This window comes from Electrona antarctica (assembly GCF_951216825.1).
Source record: "Electrona antarctica genome assembly, chromosome: 16".
Taxonomy (NCBI): Eukaryota; Metazoa; Chordata; class Actinopteri; order Myctophiformes; family Myctophidae; genus Electrona; species Electrona antarctica.
This window is the reverse complement of record NC_136797.1, coordinates 18,983,298-19,007,836: the sequence shown is the minus strand read 5'-3', so window position 1 is coordinate 19,007,836 and position 24,539 is coordinate 18,983,298. Positions and strand designations below refer to the sequence as shown.

The window sequence follows — 24,539 nt, the reverse complement described above, 5'->3', positions numbered from 1 at the left end:
TAAGCGCTTCAATGAAATGACACGGACCACATTTCTGCATAGCTTAAAACCCCCGCTGGCAGAAATATATACAGTATCTATGTCTTTGCATGTAACCAAGAATGCTGACTCGTCAAAGAACAATGTAATGTACTGACCTAACCTTAAAGCTGAAATCCGGGGCTCATTTCAATGAATAAAGCGTTATTTTAACCAATCTGTATGGTAGACTATGTGAGTGGTTCTCAAACATTTGGGGCTCAGGTAACCCCTGTTATTAATAACTGTTTTTCATCCACGGCACCTGTACATTATTACTTCTTTTTGATACAGATACAGTCATGGCAGCAAGACTAACTGTTCGGGAGAGGAGAAACACTGTTTTAATCCAAAATGAGTTAATAGCACAGGCAGACTCTTCACATACTATAGCTGAAATGTAAATATGAATTAAATGCTTAAACATGTAGCTAGGTGTAATATGTTAAGAGTCCACAGAAGTGAACTTTTCAAGCCTGTTTTCTCAACTCGCTGTTTTCTGCAAGACATTACATTATAAGCCATATCTCCAAAACTGGTTGGTCAAACTGAACAACCAATATGTCAATTTGAAGCTATGATTCCCTGCTTCCACATGACATGACAAAACAAAAATCCTCGGTCAGAATTTCAGAAACGGTCACACTTGATAGCACCTTTTGTCATACGTCGGTAGATAAATATGTAAATCTTTCCACCAAAGATACAGCATGTCACGAGGAAATTTGTTTCCATTAGGACAGACTGAAAATAACTTTTATACTTGGTGTTGAACCACTTAACCCATACTGGGCGAGAACCCATTTTGGTGTTTTAAGCATAATGTTATGCATAATGTTACATCCACCAAAAATAGCTGACGCGTTGTGAGCTTGGTGAGACCTGGTGTACTGATGGTGGTTGATAAACATCACACCAAGTAGAGTTGAACTCAGGTCCTTTTTACTACGTTTAGAGGGTCTAAGTGGTTCAACTGAAGTGATATTGCTAAATTCCAAACATTATCAAAGTATTGTGAGGCACCCCTGGACTTGTGGCAAGGCACCCTAGGGTACCACGGCACCCACTTTGAGAATGTTATAGGTAATTAGGCCTCCCTACTCTTCCATTGAGGAATGAAGGAGTCTCGGGTACGATACAAAACTTACGGATTGTGGCTTTAACCCTGATCGATAGAGGGCAGTGTGTGTGTGTGTGTGCACAGGTGCTTAGGTGCCATGAGTCTATGCGTGAGTCTCTGAAAATGTCTGTAGTGTGTGTGTGTGTGTGTGTGTGTGTGTGTGCGTGCACACGCGTGCAACCGTGCATGCGTGACTGTGACAGGCTGATGATTCTGCACATTGGCTCTATTGGCTCTATAGCGTGTTTAAAAGCAGGTCAGACAGAGGTCATGTGACCTGAGGTCATGTGACCTGAAGTCATGGCAATGCAGAGTGTCAGCACTAATGCAGCACAAAGCAAACACGCTGGCATGCAACACATCCTCGCTGTCGGGTGGAAAACCTGGCATGTTCACAACGGTTACTGTTCAGGAAATGAAACAAAACCATGACCCACTGTTCCAATCTAATTGCTCCACTGTTCCAGTCCATTGTAATTCACACACTTAACCACTTTCACGATTTCTCAAACATAGCAGATCTGAAAGCTCACAAGGCGTCGCTTCGCCAAGCGTTGTGAGCTTGTAGATCTGTAATTTTTACTACTTTTGTGCGACACTATAGTATGACAAAGGAGGGCATTACTTTACGAAAGGACTAAAAGGTTGAAAAATGGAGCTACAAGGTTTCTGCCCGATAGTGACGGCATGCAGTAAAATGGACCATTTGGTTCAATTTGTGCACAATTTCACAGTGCAGTTTAAATTACACACGACTAGCCACAAAGACCCTGAAATAACAAAATGAAATAATAAAAAGACAAATATGATAGAACATGGCAAAACCACATGACCCTGACTCCCCAAAGACGAGAGAGTTGAATCAAAGAGTCAAAGGAAGGCTTATTAAAGTCTGACATTGTGTACCCATACTGTATACGGCATGGCTTTATGGATTACTGCGAGGCAGAAGTCTCACTTCAAAAACTCTCGGGTACACAATGAACACTTGTAATACTTTTTACTTATTAATATGTGTTTTCTATCTGCTAGAAAAGCGATATAATACAAATTGTAAGTGTGTATTTCACAATTGATTTGTGATCCGTTTTTATTTGATTTCAACAGCACAGTGATGCATCAGCATACTGAACATTGTGACCTGAATCGGGGGGCTGCCGGCCAGTGTGGTTCAGGGCAGGCTCACGGCTTTTGTTTGCCGACTGATGACTGTGTAGTGTGTACACTACAGCATAATGACTAGACAAAGAGAATGGACCCTCTGTTGAGACCCTCTAGTGACTCACTGACCCCTTTTCCACCGATTGGTTCCCAATGGGAACCGGTTCTGTTCTTTTTGGTTCTTAGTCCAGGAGCCTGAGCTCCAAAATTGGAACGTACGTTAATTCTGAATTGAGTGGGCAAAACCATGACAATGATTTATTGTATTACACATTTTACAATTTTAACTATGCAAATGAGGCATTGTATAGGAAAATATGCAAAATAAATTGAAAATATGAAAGAATTACTACTGTGGAAGGGATATCATATATTAATTTACTTATATTGATCCTATAAAGAATTTAAAATAGGTATAGTTTTGCCAACTCAATTCATAATTAACGTTCCAATTTTGGAGCTTTGGCTCATGGACTAAGAACCAAAAAGAACTGAACCGGTGGAAATTATTATGTTATACTTCAGCTATGTTATACTTTAGCTATGTTGTACTTTAGCTATTGAAAAATAGCAGATCTACAAGCTCATAGCACGGCACAGAGTGCCACACTACGAGCTTGTAGATCTGCTATTTTTGAAAAATCGTGAAAATGTGGTGCAAATCTTTGAATATATATTCTTTCAGAGCAAACGTTTTTAACTAAAATCTTTGCTTCTGGGGGGTCCCTGGGACAGCATATTTTCAGATGGGGGTCGGCGGCCAATTATATATATTTGTGGGCGTCCTTGACATGAAAATGTTTGAGAACGACTGACAGAAACTGTCAGGATTTAGAAGGCATTTGTAGAATCGTCCTAAGGTCTACTGTAAATGGGTTAAGGATAGTATTGTTGGTCTGTCACATCCGTTCAACACTTTAGGTCCAAACAAGACAGGATGAACCCTACTAATTCTGATGAACCCACTGCATTTCTTCTTATCTGCTGTCACTCTAACGCCACCATTTCCAATTACACGCAAGATCCACTTGCACACACGCTATCACAAAAATCTAAGGGGCAGATAACTATGAAATTTGTTCACAACAAAACATACTAATGAAATGAAACGCACACGCGCACACACACACACACACACACACACACACGCACGCGCACACGCACACGCACACGCACACACGCGCACGAGAAGAGGGCATCAACCAAAAATATCAGTTCTCAAATTGTGGGTGGGAAAACAAAAACAAGCCTTAATGCTAATGTTTTTTTCGCATCAGGATTGCTTTGAAGTGCTATAATTGTAATTGTTGTCAAATCGTTCCAAACTCTGTACCAGAGTGATGCAAAGGGAGTGTCTCGTTATTGTGACAATCCATGTGCGCTCGGTGGGACTGTGTGTGCATGTGTGTGTGAGTGTGTGCGTGCGTGCGTGTGTGTGTGTGTGTGTGTCCTACCGTCCGCTAAGCAGAAATCCAGCAACCAATGCCATCAAGACCAGCGCCAATGTAATAGAAACCGCTACGACGGACACCTGGGTGCGCTCGCTGGAGGCAGCTACTGTTGAGTTAAAAGATGAAGAGGTTAGATAGAGAATACACAATAGAACGTTTCTTTCGGCCTGGGCCGTGGCTCAGCGGTCCAGGCACCTTGGCTGGTAATCCAGTCTGGCAGTGTGCCGCGGGTTCGACTCCCGATCCCGACGGCTTTTACTGCATGTCACCCCCCATCTCTCTACCCATTTCCTGTCAGCCTACTGTCTGTCCCTCCATAAAAAATATAAAATAAAGGCGAAAGCCACAAAAAAAACCATTTAGAACGTTTCTGTCCTAGATGGATATTTGTTTTCACAGCCCGTTTCGACACCTAAGTAATAGTAGCATGCAACACGACATACAGGTAAAGACAAAACATCATCATCATCAAAAAGCGGCGAAAGAGCCTTCTATGTGGCAGCCCCTGCCCTTTGGAACTCTCTCGCCTTGGAGATTCACCAGACACCATGCAACATTGGCCTTTGGAAGTCTGCACTGAAGAGACATTTGGTTACTCAGGCTTTTGGCAATTAATTTGTTTGTTTATTTTTCTGTATTGTAAAGCGTCCTTGGGTTTCTTGAAAGATAAATTCCAGTTATTATTATTATTATCTCCGAATACATCCATATTTAGTGCACAACGACAACAGCATGTGGGCAGGGAAGTTTGTGTTTAATGCTGGACAAAACCCCTGCTAAAGTGATGTTGTTTCCATTTCAGAGTTCTATATCTCCGTCCAGATTACGGTACATTATTGTTCAGTGATGACTGAGGGGTGGATCAGCGTCATTTGCTATTGCGAAAGGTTATCTATCTATATCTATCTACTGTATCTCTCTCTCTCTCTCTCTCCCTCTCTCTCTCTCTCAGGTTGTACTTACAGTAAGGGCTTGTTTGGAACTCAAACCGCCGACTGAAGGCTCCGTATCCCGCTGAAGTCCTCGCTCTTACCTGGAATATGTAAATAACAGTATATCTCTAAATAGTGCTGCACTATGACCACTATTAAAACAAAACTTAGATAATGTTTCAAATGATCATATGACAGACAGACAGACAGACAGACAGACAGACAGACAGACAGACAGACAGACAGACAGACAGACAGACGACTTTGAAAACACAATTGGTGCAGTCAACTGAATATAAATATCTTTCCCTCCGTTTTCTGACCTGGAAGATATAAGCTGAGGAAGGCTTCAAGCTGTCCACCACCATCTCTGTCTTTGTGGATTTGATGATGGTGTAACTGGAGTCCTGCTCCTGCAGAGGAGAGAGAGAGAGAAGAGTGATGTTGAACAAAAAGAAAAAAATCACACCCGTGTGAAGTGAGGGGCGCTCTTGTCGTCGTACATCATCCAATAAAAAAATTAATATATTCTTCATGAATTAATTATGTTATTATCTTTTAACCATGATACAATGTTTTTAAAAAAAACATCATCTTTTCACCATGGTCATGTAAGATGACAACTGAATGTATGTGATTGGTTAGCCGATTTGCTCGTCTACATAAGACGTAAACTTTCCTTTCATTGTCAATGGCATTTAATGTTTGTGTTGCCAAAAATATTTCAGGCACATATGACGTAAATTCTCCTTTCATTGTCAATGGCAAATGTGAGACAAATGGGCGACTGTGGCTCAAGAGGTAGAACAGGTCGTCCAATGATCCATGGGTCGGCGGTTCGAATCCCGGCTCCTCCTGTCTACATGTCGAAGTGTCCTTGGGCAAGACACTGAACCCCAAATTGCTCCCGATGCTGGTTGGTACCTTGCATGGCTTCCGCCGCAATCCGTGTATGAATGTGTGTGTGCACAATTGTGTAATGCACAATCTATGTAAAGCGCCTTGGATAAAGGCACTATATAAATGCACCATTTACCATTTACTGTATATAGGAGGGGCTAGCGCCCCTCAAAAATGAGAGTGAGACAGAGAGAGAGGTGGGGTGAAAGCAAAATAAGCATGCGGGGTGGGGTTGACAGAGAAACAATTCACTGTATTGCATACAGTATAGTATTGATAGTAGTTTTCATAGTTTTCCATAGAACATTTAAAATATTGAATTGAGCGGTAGAAACAGACAGGAAGATACATTCGATGAAAGATTGCCAATGGATTCCAGACTTCACCGCACGGCGCACACTGGAGCAGCATCCATTCATCAAAACGTGCATGCATGCACGCACGCACGCACGCACGCACGCACACACGCACTCACACACTAATTCATTATTCATTCATTTAATAAATTCTACAGAAGTCAGTAAGCACAATCAATAAACGCTGCACTAGTGTTGACAGAGTAATAAAGAATGTGTATGGAGTTTACACTATCATGACAATTAGTTTACCTGACAGTGTGTTTCTGCAGTAATTCTGCAAACTGTGTCTCTATATACGGAATAAGAAAAGGACTGAGTAGCTGCAGATCAGTGATAGGCTCGTTGAATATTTTTCTTAAAGCCTGTATCTGCCAAAGCTAAACAAAAAAGTGCGTTGAAGAGAGAAGTTCATATTTGTCTTTGTGTGAATATGTGCGCACATGTGAGTTTGTGTGTATTAACAAATGAATAAGACAAAGAATGTATTTACGAGGTGTGTGTGTGTGTGTGTGTGCACTCGCACGCGCGTGCGTACATGCGTGTGTCTAAGGATCAGTTTCGCCAACTCCAACCGCATGAGGTTGAGACACTGCTAAATGCCCCCTCCATTAGCCTAAAGCCATTAGCTAACCACTGACCACAACTCTCCTAGTCTCTCCTGTATACCACCCATCTGACCTTCCAGGACAAGAAGAGAACGGAGAACGAACAAGATGGAATGAAAGAGGAGAGGTGAGGAGATATGGGAGAAGCATTACATCGCTGAGCTTAAATACTCCGCCCTGGGTTAAAAAGAGCAGCATTAATGCCAGATCAAAAACGGTATTTTCTGCCCCGTGATCTCACCCATATCTCCCCATTTACTGGACAGAGAATTCAAGAAGTGAAACAAAGTAACCGATACACTCAATGTGTGCCTATGTTGGAGCCCTGATGTCTGAGTTGAAGATAAAAATAGGTTCTAAATGCCACTTTATACATGTAGAAGAAGTATTATTTATACTATAAATACAAAAAAATAATCCTTATGGAAGTGTATTTATTTATTTACACACGTTAAATGTGAGAAAGACACTGCGCTGTCCCTTTGAGCAAGGCAGTTCATTGATCACGTATAGAAAAAAACACTAAAAAACGTTAATCTATAATAAAGCCTCGACTGGTATGGGAGCTTTTTTGCAAAGTTACAGGGTGCAGACTTCTATTATTTTTGAGTTAATTGAACACGGCTACTGCCGGCCAGTGTTTAGTTACAGCAGGTAGACAGTGAGTTAAGCTGTCACTGTTACATCAATTACATCATTTTGTTCTCATGACCTCACCACATTTAGTTTAGTTTAGTATTCTGCAGCCTTTTGTCTGGGCTGGCAGATATTACAAAACCGTAAGGGTTTTTCCATACTGTCCTTTCCACCCCGAACCCCGATTTCAACATTGTCCTACTCTGTGCCCTAGGATAGATGTCTTGAAATCTGACTAAACCCTGTCTGTTTCTTTCAGTATACGGGTTTAGTAAATGCTTAGTTTATGGAAAAACCTGAAAAATAGCTGATCTACAGGCTTGCAAATCTAGAGCTTGTAGATATGCTATTTTACAAAAAAGAAGTATAAATTGGGCTTTATTGCTTAACACAGTATGGACTTTGCTGTCTGCTGTATAGGCACACGTTCCACCACCAAGCTTCCCTATGGGTGTGTGTGTTGTGTGTGTGTGTGTGTGTGTGTGTGTGTGTGTGTGTGTGTGTGTGTGTGTGTGTGTGTGTGTGTGTGTGTGCGCACACGCACGCGTGTGTGAGAGCGTATGTGCGTGCATACAGTATGTTTTATCTTTGAGGGCTTATTTTGATTAATCAGGCTCTAAAATGTGTTCGAGACCTGTATTTAATTGTGTCCTGATGCGACCTGTGTGACAGTTGTATCATAATGATAAATACCCGGCCACACGCTGCTATATAATGCTCGGCTGTGGGGAACATTTTAATGCAGCTTTGAAGTGATATGAGGACCTTTCGTAGTCCTCCTTGTACAGTAGTTTCAACATAGCATGGCTCTAATCCTAACCCATTTTGGGCGGGAACCCCTTTTGGTGTTAGCATTATGTTATGCTTTAGCTATTGAAAAATAGCAGATCTACAAGCTCCGAGTGGCGCGCTACGAGCTTGTAGATCTGCTATTTTAGAAAAATCGTTAAAATGTGGCGCAAATCATTGAATATATATTTCAGAGCGAACATTTTTAACGAAAATATTTGCTTCTGGGGGGGTCCCTGGAACTACATATTTTGAGATGGGGGTCCGTGGCCAGATAGAGATAATTCTGGGGGTCCTTGACATGAAAAAGGTTGAGCACCACTGACATAGAAAACATAGGTTTTTCAGAAAAATGTTAGGATTTAGAAGCCTTTTTTTTATCGACCTCAGTCCAAAATGGGTTAAAGAAGCCCACACCTGTCAAAAGCCCCCTTGAAGGTGCAGTATATCTATCTGTTAACTGAGTCGTGTATGGGAGTAAGTAACACAATAAGCTGCCACACCCACACTAGCCTGGAACTCACCTATGCTTTTTATGGCATAGGCAGCTCCCGGCAGGATCCGCCGGCAGAAACTATGCGCAGCTGCTAGACATGAGACTAATTAATTAGAGCGACAGAGAGTGAGAGGAGTGTGTGTGTATATGTGTGCGTGTCAATTTAACAAAGGTGCAGACGATCAGAAATCAGCAGAGAGTGAGTGATGTTTGCGCTACTCTATGCCGAATTGAAGTGGACTCGGACCCAGACTTTTTTTTTCTCCCTGGAAATAAAAACGTCTGGGTTTCCGAGGCTACACCCACACAGCTCTTTAGATGTTGGTCTCAGAGCTTATCAAAGGCCTTCTTTGTTTTGTGTGACTGGGCTTGAATTGTTTCCCAATATCATAACATTCTTATTTCTATGCCGACATACGGCGGTTATCTGGTTTTTCAGTAGTTTTGTATCTTTTAAAAATCTGATATTCAAAGAGGACGAAATACAAAAACCTGTTGGAAACTATGTAATCGTGTTGTTGAGGCAGCCAATCTGGGACTTATTTTAATGGATGAAACATATTTTCAAACAATCTGTATTTGCTGCATTTGTTGGTTCAAATGCAGCCCATCCCTCTCACCACTGTTGTCTTTCTCCTATACTGTTATGTCTGCATACAACCAGTGGCGTATCCAGGAATTACGTTTTGGGCAGGCAAGATCATGTGTTAATTGTCGTCTCCCCGTGCACAATCGTAGCACTAAAGGTTTTCAAAGAGATATACCTGCCAGACGAGTAGGATACAAAGGCTGAAAGGCATGCATTTACATTCCAGTGGGTGATTGAGGGTCGCGCTCTACCGCAACGGCCAATCAGCTGTCCACTAATAGTTCTCATGTCTTGTTTCTGTCTTCTTTTTTTCTCATTGTATGGATTTTGGCCAGGCCAGAAATGGATTTGGACAGGCGGACGCCTTCCCCTCGCCTTATTGTAGATACGCCTCTGCGTACAACACCTCAAGAATAGTCTTTCCAGATGCGAGTATTTTTAATCTCGGCAGCCTGACGTACACGCGATATGTCATCAACACACATCACATCGTTGCACAAGGTGGTGGTGTGAAGACGTCGATGAAAGGGGGTAAGCGCTCGCAAATAGAGACGTGACATCAAAACAACTCAGCAGAGAGGAATGAAGAGAGGAATGAAGTATTTTTTTTACCTTTTCAAAGTACTTGATCTCATACTCCAGGATGATACCGTTGGGTCTGTCAGGTTCCGCCCATGAAACGGCGATGCTGTTCTTCCCCACGTGACCTTTCCTCACCACGCTGACTGGCGAGGGGGCTGCACACACACACACGCACGCACACACACACGCGCGCACACACACGCACGCACACGCACACACACCAAAGAGATTTCGACAGTAAGCAAACAACCTGGCACAGAGTGAAATCCCAGTAATAATGTAAAAGTGTGATGCAAGCCAGGGCAATCGTTATTTTCATTCCATTTCATTCATTCCATTTGATTGAGATGTAACGCCACAATAAACTGTGATTACACAGAAGGGGATTACCTAAATCCAGCCAGTAAACCTAAAATATCTTTCTGCATTTGATTTTGAACCGCAATGGTTGCGTACCATAAAAAGTGTTTTACAGCAGATGATGAGACATCAAATTGAATGCAATAAAGCAGGGGTTCTCAACCCATGGGTCCCCCATGAATGGCTGGAAAATGGAAATGAGTTTACATAGTACACATGCATAAACTTTCTTTAATGATTATATCTGGTTTCAGTATTCATTTATGATATATTTTCTCTATTATTAAGGTTATTTTTTTCAGTCAGTTTGTATTGGGGGCGGGGAGGGGGGGCGGGGCGGGGGTCGCGAGACATGGCCAAAGCATTTCCGGGGGTCCCCAGCCAAAAACGTTGAGAACCCCATGCAATAAAGAACAGCAAGGACAATAAAAGCAATACTCAGATAATCTTTGCTGCGCTTAAATTAGAGACTGCTGGCAAAGCTGGATGAAACTGTGATAACCGTGCACAATATGCACAGGCAGCGCAGTCATTCTATAACGTCAAAGAGGGAATTGTCCTGTAGTAGGACTCATATTTTAGCATAGCTTTCTTATCAATGTCCGACTCTCTCACAGTGCCTTTCCTTTTGTAGGACGGAGTGTTGTTTTTGGCAGCAAATTTCGATTTTAGTTTAGTCATAGTCTTTGGACTGAAACTTAATTTAGTTGTAGTCACATTTTAGTCACCTGGAATGTCTTAGTGTTAAGTCTAGTTTTAGTCGACTAAATGTCATAAGATTTTAGTCGACTAAATCTACAGTTGATTTAGTCGACTAAAATGTATTTTGGCAGGCCTTGATGCCGTCGTAATGAGTGTTATTACACTTGCTGAAAATAGCCGATCTACAAGCTTGCGACGCGTTGTGAGCTTGTAGATCGGCTATTTTCAGCATGCAACCAAGTGTAAAATGACTTGTACTGGATCTCTTGTCCACTAGTCCCTTCCTAACATTTTAGTCTAGTTTTTATTTGTCGACGAAATTGTCAGTATATTTAGTCTTAGTTTTAGTCATCGTAGCTTAGTTTTCATTTAGTTTCCATTAGTTTTTGTTGGTGAAAAAAGGTAGTCGACGAACATTTTTCGTCTTAGTTTTAGTCGACGAAAACAACACTGGCAGGACGGCATAATGGATCGGCGACATCCAGAGAAGGACCAACTAAATCAAGAGAAGGAAGAGAGTAGGAAGGAAAACACTAAGTAAACACTTGGTAACAGCGTTACGCTCACAGAGTTAAATGGACATTGTGGATTGTCCTGTAGCGAGGACAGGTTGCATTGTCTCGCTGTCAAATTAATGAGTGTGCATCCATCATCGGGCCATCTTGACGTAACCCGAACCGCTGGTGCGTCTCCCAGAGGACCAGTTGGAGACACTCTGTCATATAAAGAGCTTTTAACCAGCGAAAACGCTCCCTAAGGCAACAACCCAATACCTCACATACATACAGTACAGTACTGTATGTGCGCGCGCGTGCGTGTGTGTGTGTGTGTCCTTTCCTGACTATAATTATGTTCCTGCATGAGTGTTCGTGAATGTGTGTCTCTATGTTCATGAAAGCATGTACAGTAAGTGTGTGCAGTGCACACATTTATTGTAGGTATGTGCATGGAGTATGATTATGCACATCGGTTGTGTGTGTGACACTGTGTGTGTGTGTGTGTGTGTGTGTGTGTGTGTGTGTGTGTGTGTGTGTGTGAGAGAGAGAGAGAGAGTGAGAGAGACCCACACACCGTTTAGATTTCAATAGCCTCAGCAGAGCTCATGGGGGAATAGATCAGTGCTACAAACAGAGTAACAGTATCCTGAGTGGACAGGCACACAGCCCTGTAATCACCATCATCTTAAAAGCCCGAAACACGAGACAGACAGAATCCCACGCTCGTGCACGTGCGCGCGCACACACACACACACCCCCCCCCCCCACACACACACACACACACACACACACACACACACACACACACACACACACACACACACACACACACACACACACACACACACACACACACACACACACACACACACACACACACACACACACACACACACACACACACACACTCTCTAAGACCTCAAGATGAGAAAGAGTTGCCTTGCTGCTCTCTTCACCTATTCCTCTTTGTGAAGTGATCCATTCTCAAGTCCTCTTTTTATCTATACAGAGTATTACAGCCGGTTAGGACACTGGTAGGATTGAAACCCAGACCAGCGACCTCTGCACAAACTGCATTTCTTAAGCAGTAGTGGCTCAGGAGGTGGAGCAGCCAATGATCCCCAGGTCCTCCTGACTGCATGTTGAAGTTTTTCTGATCAAGACACTTAACGCTTGAGCAGCTTGGTGCATTGCATGGTTTCCTCTCCGTCTGCTAATAAGCCTTTCCATCTGCTCAACACCTGCCTTCCTCTGTGTTTGGTGCATATCAAAAGTGACTCAAGACTAAAGAGAGGTACAGAAAAGCCAAATGTATTGCTGTTATCATGGCGTAAAAACATTCACTCCAGTGGATATACGACAATGTCCTTCCTATCCTTTTTTGAGGGACGCTAGCCCCTCCTATATAAAGCTTTTGTCCCCACACGTCTCAATATTTGCCATTGACAATGAAAGGAAAAATTAGGTCAAATGTCCGCCAAATATGACGTAAATCTGTGGCAACAGGCAACAGGCATTCTGATTGGCCAGTATGAGATGATTCATGATGATGTACGATGATAAGAATTCCCCTCACTTCACACGGATGTGATTTTCTTTAATTAAAAGTAGCTTGCAGAGTGCAAAGTGACGGAGAACGGAGACAGCACGGAGAGAGAGAGAGAGAGAGAGAGAGCGAGAGAGAGCAGGCAGCACGGAGTCCCTGCTTTATTGCGATTGAGACTGTGTTGGTCGCGGACTCGGAGTGGATGATAGATAGAGGAGCTACTGGACACACAAAACAACCCTCTGTATAAATGTATTCCAAGGCTGCGAGGCACGGCACTTCCATGGGCCATAGTGTAAGGCAACATTGCACGGTGGATAATGGGTAATGGATAATGGATTGTGCAGTCTTCTCTTAAAGGCAATGGCATGTACAGTACAGTAGCACAGTGATTGTAACGCCCCAAACCACACCTATGCATAATGTTAACGGGTAGCGGAGGTGTTTTAGGGAATTAGCTGGGGTACAAGATAGCATTTTTTACGGGGGGGAACACCTCTTACGCAATGCTAAATCCTCAAATTATGGATTTAGTGCCTCTCACGCAAGATAGGGCCCATAGTGTCAAACACCAGTCTGATGAGTGATTGTAGGCGTGGAAGAGAGTGAGGCGAACCAAGAGAATTGAGAAATGGAGGCGGACATGATGGAGAGAGGAGAAGGGTGTGATAGAAGACAGATGACATGGAGGGCATTGGAAGTGGAAAAAGGCTGGAGAGAGAGAGAGAGAGAGAGAGAGAGAGACACAGACAGACAGACAGACAGACAGACAGAGTGGATGGATGGTCAAGGTAAATAGAATGAGACCTGTATGAATTAGACACCTTCCATTTATCAAACATCCTCATAAGAAAATGTTCGGTAAATGATATTGATTTCATTTGGGGGAAATACAGATACTACACAACAGCAGGTCCATAATATGTTGCTAAATGCATGAGAAATATTTAATTGCATTATTGTTGTTATTATAAACTTTATTAAAAACAAATCAATCAATTTGTATTCATCACTTTTATGGAATTGATTGATTACATCCTCATTTCTTTGTAAGGTGCATTGTTGCACTCTGATTGCATGTGCTTTTATTCTGTAAAGCACTTTGAATTGCCTTGCACCACAAAGGTGCTTTTATTCTGTAAAGCACTTTGAATTGCCTTGCACCACAAAGGTGCTTTTATTCTGTAAAGCACTTTGAATTGCCTTGCACCACAAAGGTGCTTTTATTCTGTAAAGCACTTTGAATTGCCTTGCACCACAAAGGTGCTGCAGAAATAAAGCTGCCTTGCCTTTAATGTCAGTCAAACATACGTATTGTTATTGTTGATTATTGCTTGGAGGAGAACCCCCTTTATGATTAATTATTTGTTATAGTTTATAACTGGTTCCCAATAGAGCGTCGCAGTCCCGCCCCCTTTCATGACGACGCCAGGCCCAGGAAATAATTCCCAATGCATTTTTCCCATAGACATTTCAAAACGTATTTATTTCCAACTCGAGTTGTGACAAATCATGACAACAAACACAATATTTTGGACCAAACAAATAATTACAAAGAATAAAAACAACAAAAAAAGTGTTGTAACCTGCCTGTTTTCTTCTTCTTTCTAGTTATTTGTTCGGCCCGAAAAATTGTGTTTGTTGTCATGATTTGTCACAACGCTAGTTGGCTTAAAAGGTCTTTAAATAAATACTTTTTGAAATGTCTATGAGGAAAATGAACAGGGAATCATTTCCTGGGCCCTGGTAGGGGGCGGGACTGCAACGCTCTATATTGCTTTCTGTTTTGGAAAAAATGGTTTTCAGAGAGAGAGAGAGCGAGAGCGAGAGCGAGAGCGAGAGCGAGAGCGAGAGCGCGAGAGAGAGAGAGAGAGAGAGAGGGCCAGAAAGACTAAATGTGTCGATGGATGTGTGTAAGAATGCCATCATGAGACAGCAACACTTCCTCATTATTAACGGTAACGGTGGTGTGATCACACATCTTTTTGAGATGTTTCCATTTGCGTCCGGGGTGTTGTTCCTACTAATTAACAAATCAAGAGCTCAAAAACATGGAAGCCTAATTATAAACTTGCCCACACACACGCACACGCACACAGTAAGTCTCTTCCAATAACTTTTTGTGAGACTCTTTTTTTCCCCTCCCCATCGATCTGGACCTGTGCCATATCCTGCCTCATCATAAGGTCAGGAAATCATTGTGAAAAACTGTTCAGCGGACGAATGCAGGTGTCCAGAGTAACAAGATAAGAGTCGATGTTATCACAAGATGGAACTTAAGCCTCTCCAAAGCCTCTATCTGTCTGAGCCAAATCCATACAGTCCTTCAACCGGCTGTTTTATTAGTCTTTAGGCGAGAGAGAGAAAGAGAGAGAGAGAGAGAGAAAGAGAGAGAGGTTTGTAAACAACTTATTAGTGACACTTGTAGACACTGTTTTGCGGTACATGTCAGTGATAAGGAGTTGTTAATAACAACGCCAGATCGGCAGTCATGCTGGCATTGTAGATCATTAGCAGCAGATCACAACACCGCTTGAGATCAAACTGTCATCTTTTTGCCAACAGCCCAACACCCATCTGTCTTCAAATTCCAAGCTTTCCACCTTTATTTGTCTCAATACAATAAGTCGGATCGTTTACGCGATTCATCGCATGACGAAGTATCCTAGGGCTTAAGTGATTAAGATATACAGTTTCTGTAATATGGCCCCTGGTTCTTCCTCTGTGCCATCACGCTATATGACCTGTTACTGTCCGGGCTCACCCATTTCATTCTCACCTAGAGTATCATGACTGTTTTGTAATACATCACACGGTGATGGTGTTGCTTGCCGAACAGAACAGATCTCCAATGATGTATTTCTCCCCACTGTGTTCTGTGACTGTGGTCTGTGTTCTGTGGGAGCCGCAAACTGCATCCATGATCTATATCTCTACTAAAAATATATATCTCTACTACACTGCAGACATTTAATGCCTGCAGTGTAGTAGATATTTTTAAGAGGAATTCCAGCTACATTCACCCTGGACCTATCAAATAGGCCAGAATGTTAACAGAATGTTATTAGATTCTGTTCAAAGGCGATGGTTAGACAGCCTTCATCTCTGAACAGAATCAAATAAAAATCAATCAATTTAGAGTGCTGATGATCTTGTAGTGCCGTATAAGTCTACAATGTTCTCCTATCCCCCCCCACACACACACACACACACACACACACACACACACACACACACACACACACACACACACACACACACACACACACACACACACACACACACACACACACACACACACACACACACACACACACACACACACACACACACACACACACACACACACACCCCTTTCTTTAATCTCCCACTGAGTTCTACGTCACATACACATCTTCAACACAGATAAATACAGCCTGCTGTCAGGGAATAATAATGTGTTTTTGAACGCCGATCTGCTGATATTCTGACATGGACATATCCGTGCATCTGGTTATTACAGTTATAGTCCAGGAGGAGCTCATTCACATGGGACAGGAGATACAAGGCTTTCCAGACATGCTGGCTTGCTGCACGGCATTCATTCCACACACCGCCAAAGGAGGATTAGCAGTCAACCAGTAGGAACAAATAAATAAATCAGAATGGATATGGAAAACGTGAAAAAATATATATGTTGGATATTTTACATCAGGCCAAGAGGTCTTTTGGGGTCTGCAGCTTTGAAAGCTGCTCCGTGACCATTTACAGAAGTTTCTGTTACTGGAAGTTGGCATAGTGCACACAGGGTGCAGAGAATCTCAATGAGTGTTTCCTTCTCTCCGATAGTGTCCTTAATCCTACCTAAAGGCCAATTCAGGGCCGGTCGGTCACCCATGAAAATCCTCAGCGTTCATTTCTTTTGGAGAGAGTACAAATGGAACCAGATGGACCTTTAAGGCTGAAATGCTTGGGCACATTGTCACGCAAGCATGGATTACAAACTCAGAGGCCCCTGGGCACAAACAATTACAAGGCCCTTCCCTTGATGTGCATTCTGTGCGTGCATGCATGCATATGTATGGGTTGTTGGCCACTATTAGTGGTCCTCATAGCCAGGATGAAGGGGGCCGGGTGGGGGTCTAGTGGTTAGTAGCCAGAAGCCCCACTTCAGTGAAGTCAGCGTTCATTCATGACCACTGGCCACACACAGAATTGGGAAACCATGTGGACAGTCCTGCAGTTAGGTCAATGTGGGCGGCAGTGGCAGCAGTGGCTCAGGGGTAGAGTGGCTGGATGGTAACTGCAAGGTTGCCTGTTCAAACCCGGGCTCCCCCAGAGTTAGTGTCGAAGTGTCCTTGATCAAGACACTGAACCCCTAATTGCTCCTGATGTGCTGGTTGGTGCCTTGCATGGTTTCCGCCGCCATCGGTGTATGAATGTGTGTGTGAATGGTTGAGTTGATGCACAATCTATGTAAAGCGCCTTGGATAAAGGCGCTATATAAATGAACCATTTACCAATGTACCTCCATTGAGGATGGGGTTTTTAAAAACTAGATATTCAGACCTGAAGGTTCTATATTGCACTGATCGGAACGATTGTTATGGCCATTCGAAGTGTTAAAAACTGCTGTTAATACTGCCGCAGCAACAGGGCCCTGTGTGTGACTATTGTCAAGGCAGACCCCTGAACAGTGTTTGTGGCAAGTTGTGTGCGGATCGGAGCAACGGTACGCCTCGCAAGTCTGGATATTATGTTTGTGTCCACCGACTCTCCCTCTCTGCAATTTTAATAGGATAGGATGGAGAAGTTTGAAGAGAGGCTTATTGATGTTTCTATGACTCATCTGTGTGACCCCACCTTACATTAAAATGTGATCTATATCTAGAGATCTTATCTGGATAATGAACTTTCCGATCTCGCCCTTGCATTTACACCCGGCTGGCTTTGACTGAGATCTAATCACACTGCAGAATCTGGTCATAATCTGATAACGGGATGTGTGCTGCGGGCGTTTACACCTTGCATTTACATGTGTTTCTCCCTATCCAGATAAGATATCCATTCCAGATACAGACCACGTTTAAATGCAAGGTGTAAACGTGGGTAAGAGATTACATATGGAAAAGTGGGACGGAAGTGGCATGCCACGCCTGGGCGCTTATTTTCTCGTCCTCCTCCTCTCCCGTACCGACACTCAGGATTCCCCCCTTCCCATTTTTGCCATATCTTCTTTTTCTATCTTCTTTTTACTCTCCACTCCACTGTCTGCCTGCCTCCTACCACCTCTCCTCTCCTTTTGCCAATGTCTCCTCTTCCTAAAATGTTACCAAATGGACCTCTAGAAGGGGCTGTAACTCAGAGAGTAAATGTTACCAAATGGACCTCTGGAAGGGGCTGTAACTCAGAGTGTAAATGTTACCAAATGGACCTCTGGAAGGGGCTGTAACTCAGAGTGTAAATGTTACCAAATGGACCTCTGGAAGGGGCTGTAACTCAGAGAGTGTAAATGTTACCAAATGGACCTCTGGAAGGGGCTGTAACTCAGAGAGTGTAAATGTTACCAAATGGACCTCTGGAAGGGGCTGTAACTCAGAGAGTGTAAATGTTACCAAATGGACCTCTGGAAGGGGCTGTAACTCAGAGAGTGTAAAAAAAAATCACACTTGTGTAAAGTGAGCGGTGCCTCTTATCATGATGATGATGTACATTCAGTACATTCTGTGCTCAGCCAATCAGCTGAGCACATTCCGTGCTAAACAGACAAACACACAAAGCTGTGCATTGGAGCGTCTGCACAGCTAAAAAGAAATGCACATCTGCACACACTCAAGAGTTAAGAGCTGAGGATTTTGCTGTGAATTCAGCAGGGCTTCACGCAGGGCCACTGTGAAATCACCTGCTTCATGGATTCCTTATCGAGGACGACACTTGTCACACATCAAACAACACATCCTCCCTGCATGCTCTTCTCGCCCCCTCTTTCTGCATCTCTCCATCTCTCGACCCTCTCTCTCTCTCTATAATGCCAACTCTGGATTAGTCCTCTCCTTGCGAACACATTTGCACACACTTTCTCACTCATACACAAACAGGGGGCTGGAGGCAGGTAGGAGGCACAGTTCGACATGCAACTGTACCATGTATTGCACTGACCCATGCAACAGCAAAGTCCTCCGTTCATTTAACATTTAGGACTGGGGCCGATTCTAAAAACGCCTTCAAAAATACTGAACTAAGTTTTCTGAACATTTTCAAATATTAATGCTGCTACTATACTGTACATAGCAACAAGAACCCCAAAAGGTGAAGGGATAAAACACCACAAAGGGCTTCCCGTCCTGAATGGGTTAAATCTGAGAGTGTAAATAATGTAATACTGCACGTATCTGTGTATATGTATATATATTTATTTTATTTCCTCCAGACTGTTTTTCCGACTATCCTTGGGATTGTGGGTGGGGGAGGGTGGGATAGGGGATTGAGTATTATTTTTATATTTTATATGTCTGTTTAATACTTGCCCCTGGGCTACTGTTACAAAAACCTGAATAAAAAGATTTTGAAAAGAAAGAATACTGCACGTATCCAGCATGACCTACATGATTGATAATAACCACTTAAACCCTATACTATTTTCACCAGATGTCTGCGTCGGACTCTAGGGTTCAAGTGGTTGATCATATACAGTATGTCATGACAACAGTTGCTATGCTGGGAGACCAGTGACCTGCAGTGGGGAGACCAGTGACCTGCAGTGGGGGACTGTTGTTGTTACTGTAAGGTTCCCACCCAGTGGCCAAGAGTAGAAGACTGGTGTTGGTGGAACTGGACAACCGTCAGGCGTGGCTGTTTAGGACTGAGGCCCAGGGTGTAACAAGTCAATAATTGTCAAGCTGATGATGTTCTCCGTCTTGGTAAAGGTTTATACAAATAAACACAGCTGTGTTATTTGTTGACACTTGCAACACAAAGTGCCTCTGTATTTCTCGGTCGGTTGCATAGTCGTCCATTCCAATAATTTTATTCCCAAACAAGATCATAATCTTGTGTGAGTGCACTACCTATAGCATTACCCTTAGGCTTCAGGCGTGATCTTTGTTCTAGCACCACCCACAGGCCAAACATAGTGGCAGCGGTGGCCGAACGGATTGCGGAGCGGTCTTGACACCGGAAGGTCGCCAGTTCGAATCAGCGGTCCACGTTAAAATTACCACCGCTGAAGTGCCCTTGAACAAGGCATTGAACCACTACGATGAAATGTTCTATGAGCAGGGCCTGGCTGGAAACAAGTTCTTGAGCTTAGCCCAGATACCCTGGGTAAATATAGTAATCATTTCATTTTTAATTTCCTTGCACTCAAAGTATCTTACAATGAATAAGCAGATTGCGGGCTGGACCCCACTGATTCTGGTGATCCTATGGCTCTAGTCTATGGATATATGGATGTAAGGAGCAGCACAGCTGTTAGAATCTGAGTCTCGTTAGTGTGCAACTATTCTTATTCCACTAACACCCTCAACAAACAGAAGGGAGTGTTGTCTTGATGTGGCTCCAGCAGTATATTTAGTTTGACTGTTGAGGGTTTCAGCAACGCTCCCTTCTGACTCTAAACGCGGCTTTGCAGACGGACACATTTGTATCCGGCTGCGACAGCTAACGCAGTGCAATCTAAACTAATCTAATCTAATCTCTTAATCACCGTTGAGCCCATTGACTGGCTACCTTTAAGCCGGGCCCCCAAAATACTGAATGCAAGTGATGGAGTGCCACTGGCAGTCACAGAGACATCAGCAGGGTTAAACAGGGCCACAAGTATTGTTGTCTAATGTCTACCGTCAACATGCCATCTGCCTCTTCCTGTCACGCACGCACGCACGCACACACGCACGCACGCACGCACGCACGCACGCACGCAACTACTACCACTTCTTACTATTCCATGATCGTCAATGAACCATCTGTCCCACAAACAGAAATAAAATAGTCTCCTCTGAGACTGTTTTTCTCTCTGCTCTGTCCTCCAGATGGAGAGAGTGAGAGTGCCATAAGGGCCTCCGAGTAAAATGTACTTTTTGTTCTTACTGTTTCGTTATGCTGTTTGCATGTTATCCACTTTTAAATAAAGTGAATACAAAGGCCACATCTGTAGCATTAAAAAATACCTGTTGTCCAATCGTAATTATAACAGCTTAAATATAATAGCTACCAAAAAAAAGAACTGCACTAGTCGAGACACCTGAAATGATAATGGCAGCCATAGACGGTACATGTATAAGAGTCACTAAAAACAAAATATTTAAACTAAACTTTACGTCTTGTGGTGATTTGTAAGGAAAAGTAGACAGTCCACACACCTGATTGAGATAGACAAGACAAGAGCTGAGAGAGATAGAGAGAAACCACGTTGGGGAGAGACAGGTGTGAATGAGAGAGACACAACATTGGGCAGAGACAAGAGACTGGTGACAACTTCACTGCTAAAACTGGGTCAGAAAAGCATCTGTAGGCAGAGGTCTCCGACCGTCTGACAATGCGAGAAATGGGTTCAGCAGGCGAATCATTGGTTCAGCAGGTGTGTGAGGCAAAGTGTTCCGATGACTACAATGACCAATCGACCTCTACATCATCTATTTTCGTCACAAATGTATTTAAAATGTCATGTGCAGGCCCGGGTGGCTAGGGTAGTGGTCCGGGCACCTAGCAGCCTGGATGTCACCCCCCTTCTCTGTCTCCCCATTTCCAGTCAGTCTACTGAAATCTATCAATGAAGGCAAAAAGTCCCCCAAAAAAACGTCAAGTGCATTTAAGTAAAGTTAGTGATTCAGTAAAAGTGAAGATAGAGGAGATTATACATATTTTTTGTGCGGATGTGCAATCGTTAGTGATGGGAAATGTATCCAGTTGATACAATGAAATCCCCACTGTGTACTCAATGAGACATCCGAGTTCCCCTGCTCATATTATTATATTACCGACAGAGCCTAGCTGTACCTGTATGCATAAGGTTTCCACTGACGTATGCTGTACTGTACTGCATACTGTACTGCATGCTGTACAGCAGAACAAACACAAAGGAAGTTGAACATCCAAATATGGTTGGTGGGGCAAACAGAGACACTTGTTGTTGCCAGTGGTGGCAACTGTCGTGACAGAAATAAGCTAAGCAGCCTCCAAAAACCAAACCAGGCAAGCAACTGTGAATGAATCCATGTTAGGCTGTAAATATGCAGACTTGGCAACACTCAGTAGAAAGACTAGCGGTGTCCGTCTACCGGTCGCAAGTTTCCCAGGTAAACACTGACCTGCCGCTTCTACGAAGCAGCTGGTAAAAAGCACAGCACACCACTGGCAATAAATAACTCCAAATGATAGCGTACACATCATGGCGCCGACAAATCCTGTCCTGTCAAGTCAGACTATCCAACCAACCAGCGGCCGTCGCCCCGACCTACCTGCCTGATTGGTGGTCACATTGAGTGACACGTACTGTCTGGAATGGCCGCCGGCCAGCTCCGACACGCCGTTGACGGCCTCCAGCAGGAAGCTGTAGTTGGTGTGAGACTGCAGGTCGGCCACCATCACCGACGTGTTGGCCAGGCCCATGCGCCGCGGCAGGAAACGCACGTTGGGGCCGCACTCCTCCAGGCCCCCCCCTCGGCCCCCCTCCGGGAGGACCCGGCGGCACAGGATGTTGTAGCGCCCGTCCTTCCGGCCGCCCGTCTCCAAGGGGACGGACCACTCCAGGAAGACGCTGGTCTCGTTGACGTTGGAGATGGCGTTGCGCGGCGCGGAGGGAGGGCCTGTGAGAAAAGAGACTTTGTTTATAGCGTGGGTTTTCTGTCTCCGCTAAGGACCCCTTAGTGGAGAGAGAGATGACACAAGGACCACCACTACACACTGTGTTGCAGATGAACGTTTTCAAATATTTCATAGATAGCTTCATAGACTTGTGTAAATTACATGTTTTTGTTTGCTTGTTTACCCACTAGAATTTCGCCGCCTTTCGGGCGGCTCATCCTAGTTCCGTTGCAGCGCAATGGGAAGAAGGAAATTGCGAGATTTGACAGACTCCACTTCATGTTTCAGCTGTGTTTTTAAACCCAGTATTGTGCCCTTCACATGTTGTAACGGATGGGTATTATTATTATTTGTTTTATTTTATTTTCACATCAAAGCAAATTAAATTAAATTAAAATAAGCACACATGAAACTGCTTTTTACTGTTTGTTTACTTACAATAGGTTACTGTTTTTGGAAACCAAAAGATGTTGAGAATGGAGCAGAACATACTGTAGTATATTTTTGTGGGGACCTTGACTGCATTATAGTAGGCCTACAATCTTTTGGATTGCAGTGACCCCACATTGTTTCTTCGGGAACAATATTTGTAGTTACAATGAGGGCTACATGAGCCGAAGGGAGAGAAACACGTCACCTCTCTCCAGTCCGTGCGTATGGTGCTGGTGGTGGCTGAATAACAACGGATCGCATCGCTGACTGACATAAACACACAGTTTCAATTCAGAGGCACTTCAATAAGAAAACTCAACTAATAACGCTTGTGTGTGTTAATCTGCCCGATGCTGATAGTATGTAATGTTTAGATTGTTTTCCTCTTGGACATGCGTTTGTGGGCACAGTGGCAGGGGGTGAAAAGCTGATTTGTCCCATGGTGTGCACTGCGCAACTGTGCAGTGTAAAACATAATAATGTGGTGTTGTGGAGCTTGTTCACCTCCTCCTCCTCCTTTCCCCAAATTGCCAATCCCAATAAATCCAAAAGTAGCCTAGTGTGAATACTTCCACAGCCTAATTCCTAAAGGATGAACTATCAGTCTTCTCCTAAATCTGTCAGTCTTTGTCAACTCAGCACGTGTTGACAACGCATTGTAAACAGAAGCCGTGTGTGTGTCACACCAAAAGTGGTGACCTATAGAATCCTGTACATAGAAGCATCACGCAATCGTCACCCCTACACAGCTGTCATTAATTAATGGTCTTGAGTTGATTGCCTATGCGTTCAAGTTATATAGGGTGAAAACCGTGAAATGCACAGGCTCATCTTACATCGCGGCTGGCTGCCAGTGCAGGCAACATGCACATTGGCAAGAAAGTGTCAGGGCACACTACTTTGTCTAACAATGTAAAGTATAGTTTGCTGACTTTTCTGCTGGTCAATTTGAGAGAAAATGTAAGGACTGGAAAGCTCTCTCTTTCTCTATCTCTCTCCCTTTCTCTCTGTCTCCCTCCCTCCCTCGCTGGGGTGAAGACGTGTGTGCTCTCTCTTCGACAGTGCTATACTTCTCCAGCAGCGGTGCAGAACCGAGAGAGTGACACATTCTTTTGGATGTAAACTGCGCAACTTTTAGCTTTAAAGATCGGATTCTGTAGTCGCACCGGTGCTACAAAGTGAATTTTACAACTCGCACGGTGATATTTTAAGTGGCAAATGCGAGTACCTAGTCGCACTGTCGAGCCCTGTGTAGTGTAGTGCCATTTGCGCTGCATCGCGAGGCGATCCTAAATCCCCGCACGCACGCACGCACGCACGCACGCACGCACGCACGCACGCACGCACGCACGCACGCACGCACGCACGCACGCACGCACGCACGCACGCACGCACGCACGCACACACACACACACACACACACACACACACACACACACACACACACACACACACACACACACACACACACACACACACACACACACACACACACACACACACACACACACACACACACACACACACACACACACACACACACACACACACACACACACACACACACACACACACACACAC

At 43.7% G+C, this 24,539-nt stretch overlaps 1 protein-coding gene across 4 annotated transcripts in view; it reads right to left on the bottom strand.

Annotated features, from left to right (window-relative positions):
• The window catches only part of epha5 (EPH receptor A5), a gene marked incomplete at its 3' end in the record, with an annotated part of 214,872 nt that overhangs the window by 37,833 nt on the left and 152,500 nt on the right, over positions 1 to 24,539 (bottom strand). For 3 of the 4 annotated variants that reach the window (XM_079523692.1, XM_079523690.1, XM_079523693.1), the window contains 5 exons: positions 22,181 to 22,528; positions 9,669 to 9,793; positions 5,006 to 5,095; positions 4,714 to 4,783; positions 3,754 to 3,856 (listed from right to left, as the gene is read on the bottom strand). In XM_079523692.1, coding sequence (XP_079379818.1) covers positions 3,754 to 3,856; positions 4,714 to 4,783; positions 5,006 to 5,095; positions 9,669 to 9,793; positions 22,181 to 22,528 — 736 coding nt within the window. The remainder of the gene's footprint in view (positions 1 to 3,753; positions 3,857 to 4,713; positions 4,784 to 5,005; positions 5,096 to 9,668; positions 9,794 to 22,180; positions 22,529 to 24,539) is intronic. The other variant, XM_079523691.1, reaches the window with a different exon arrangement.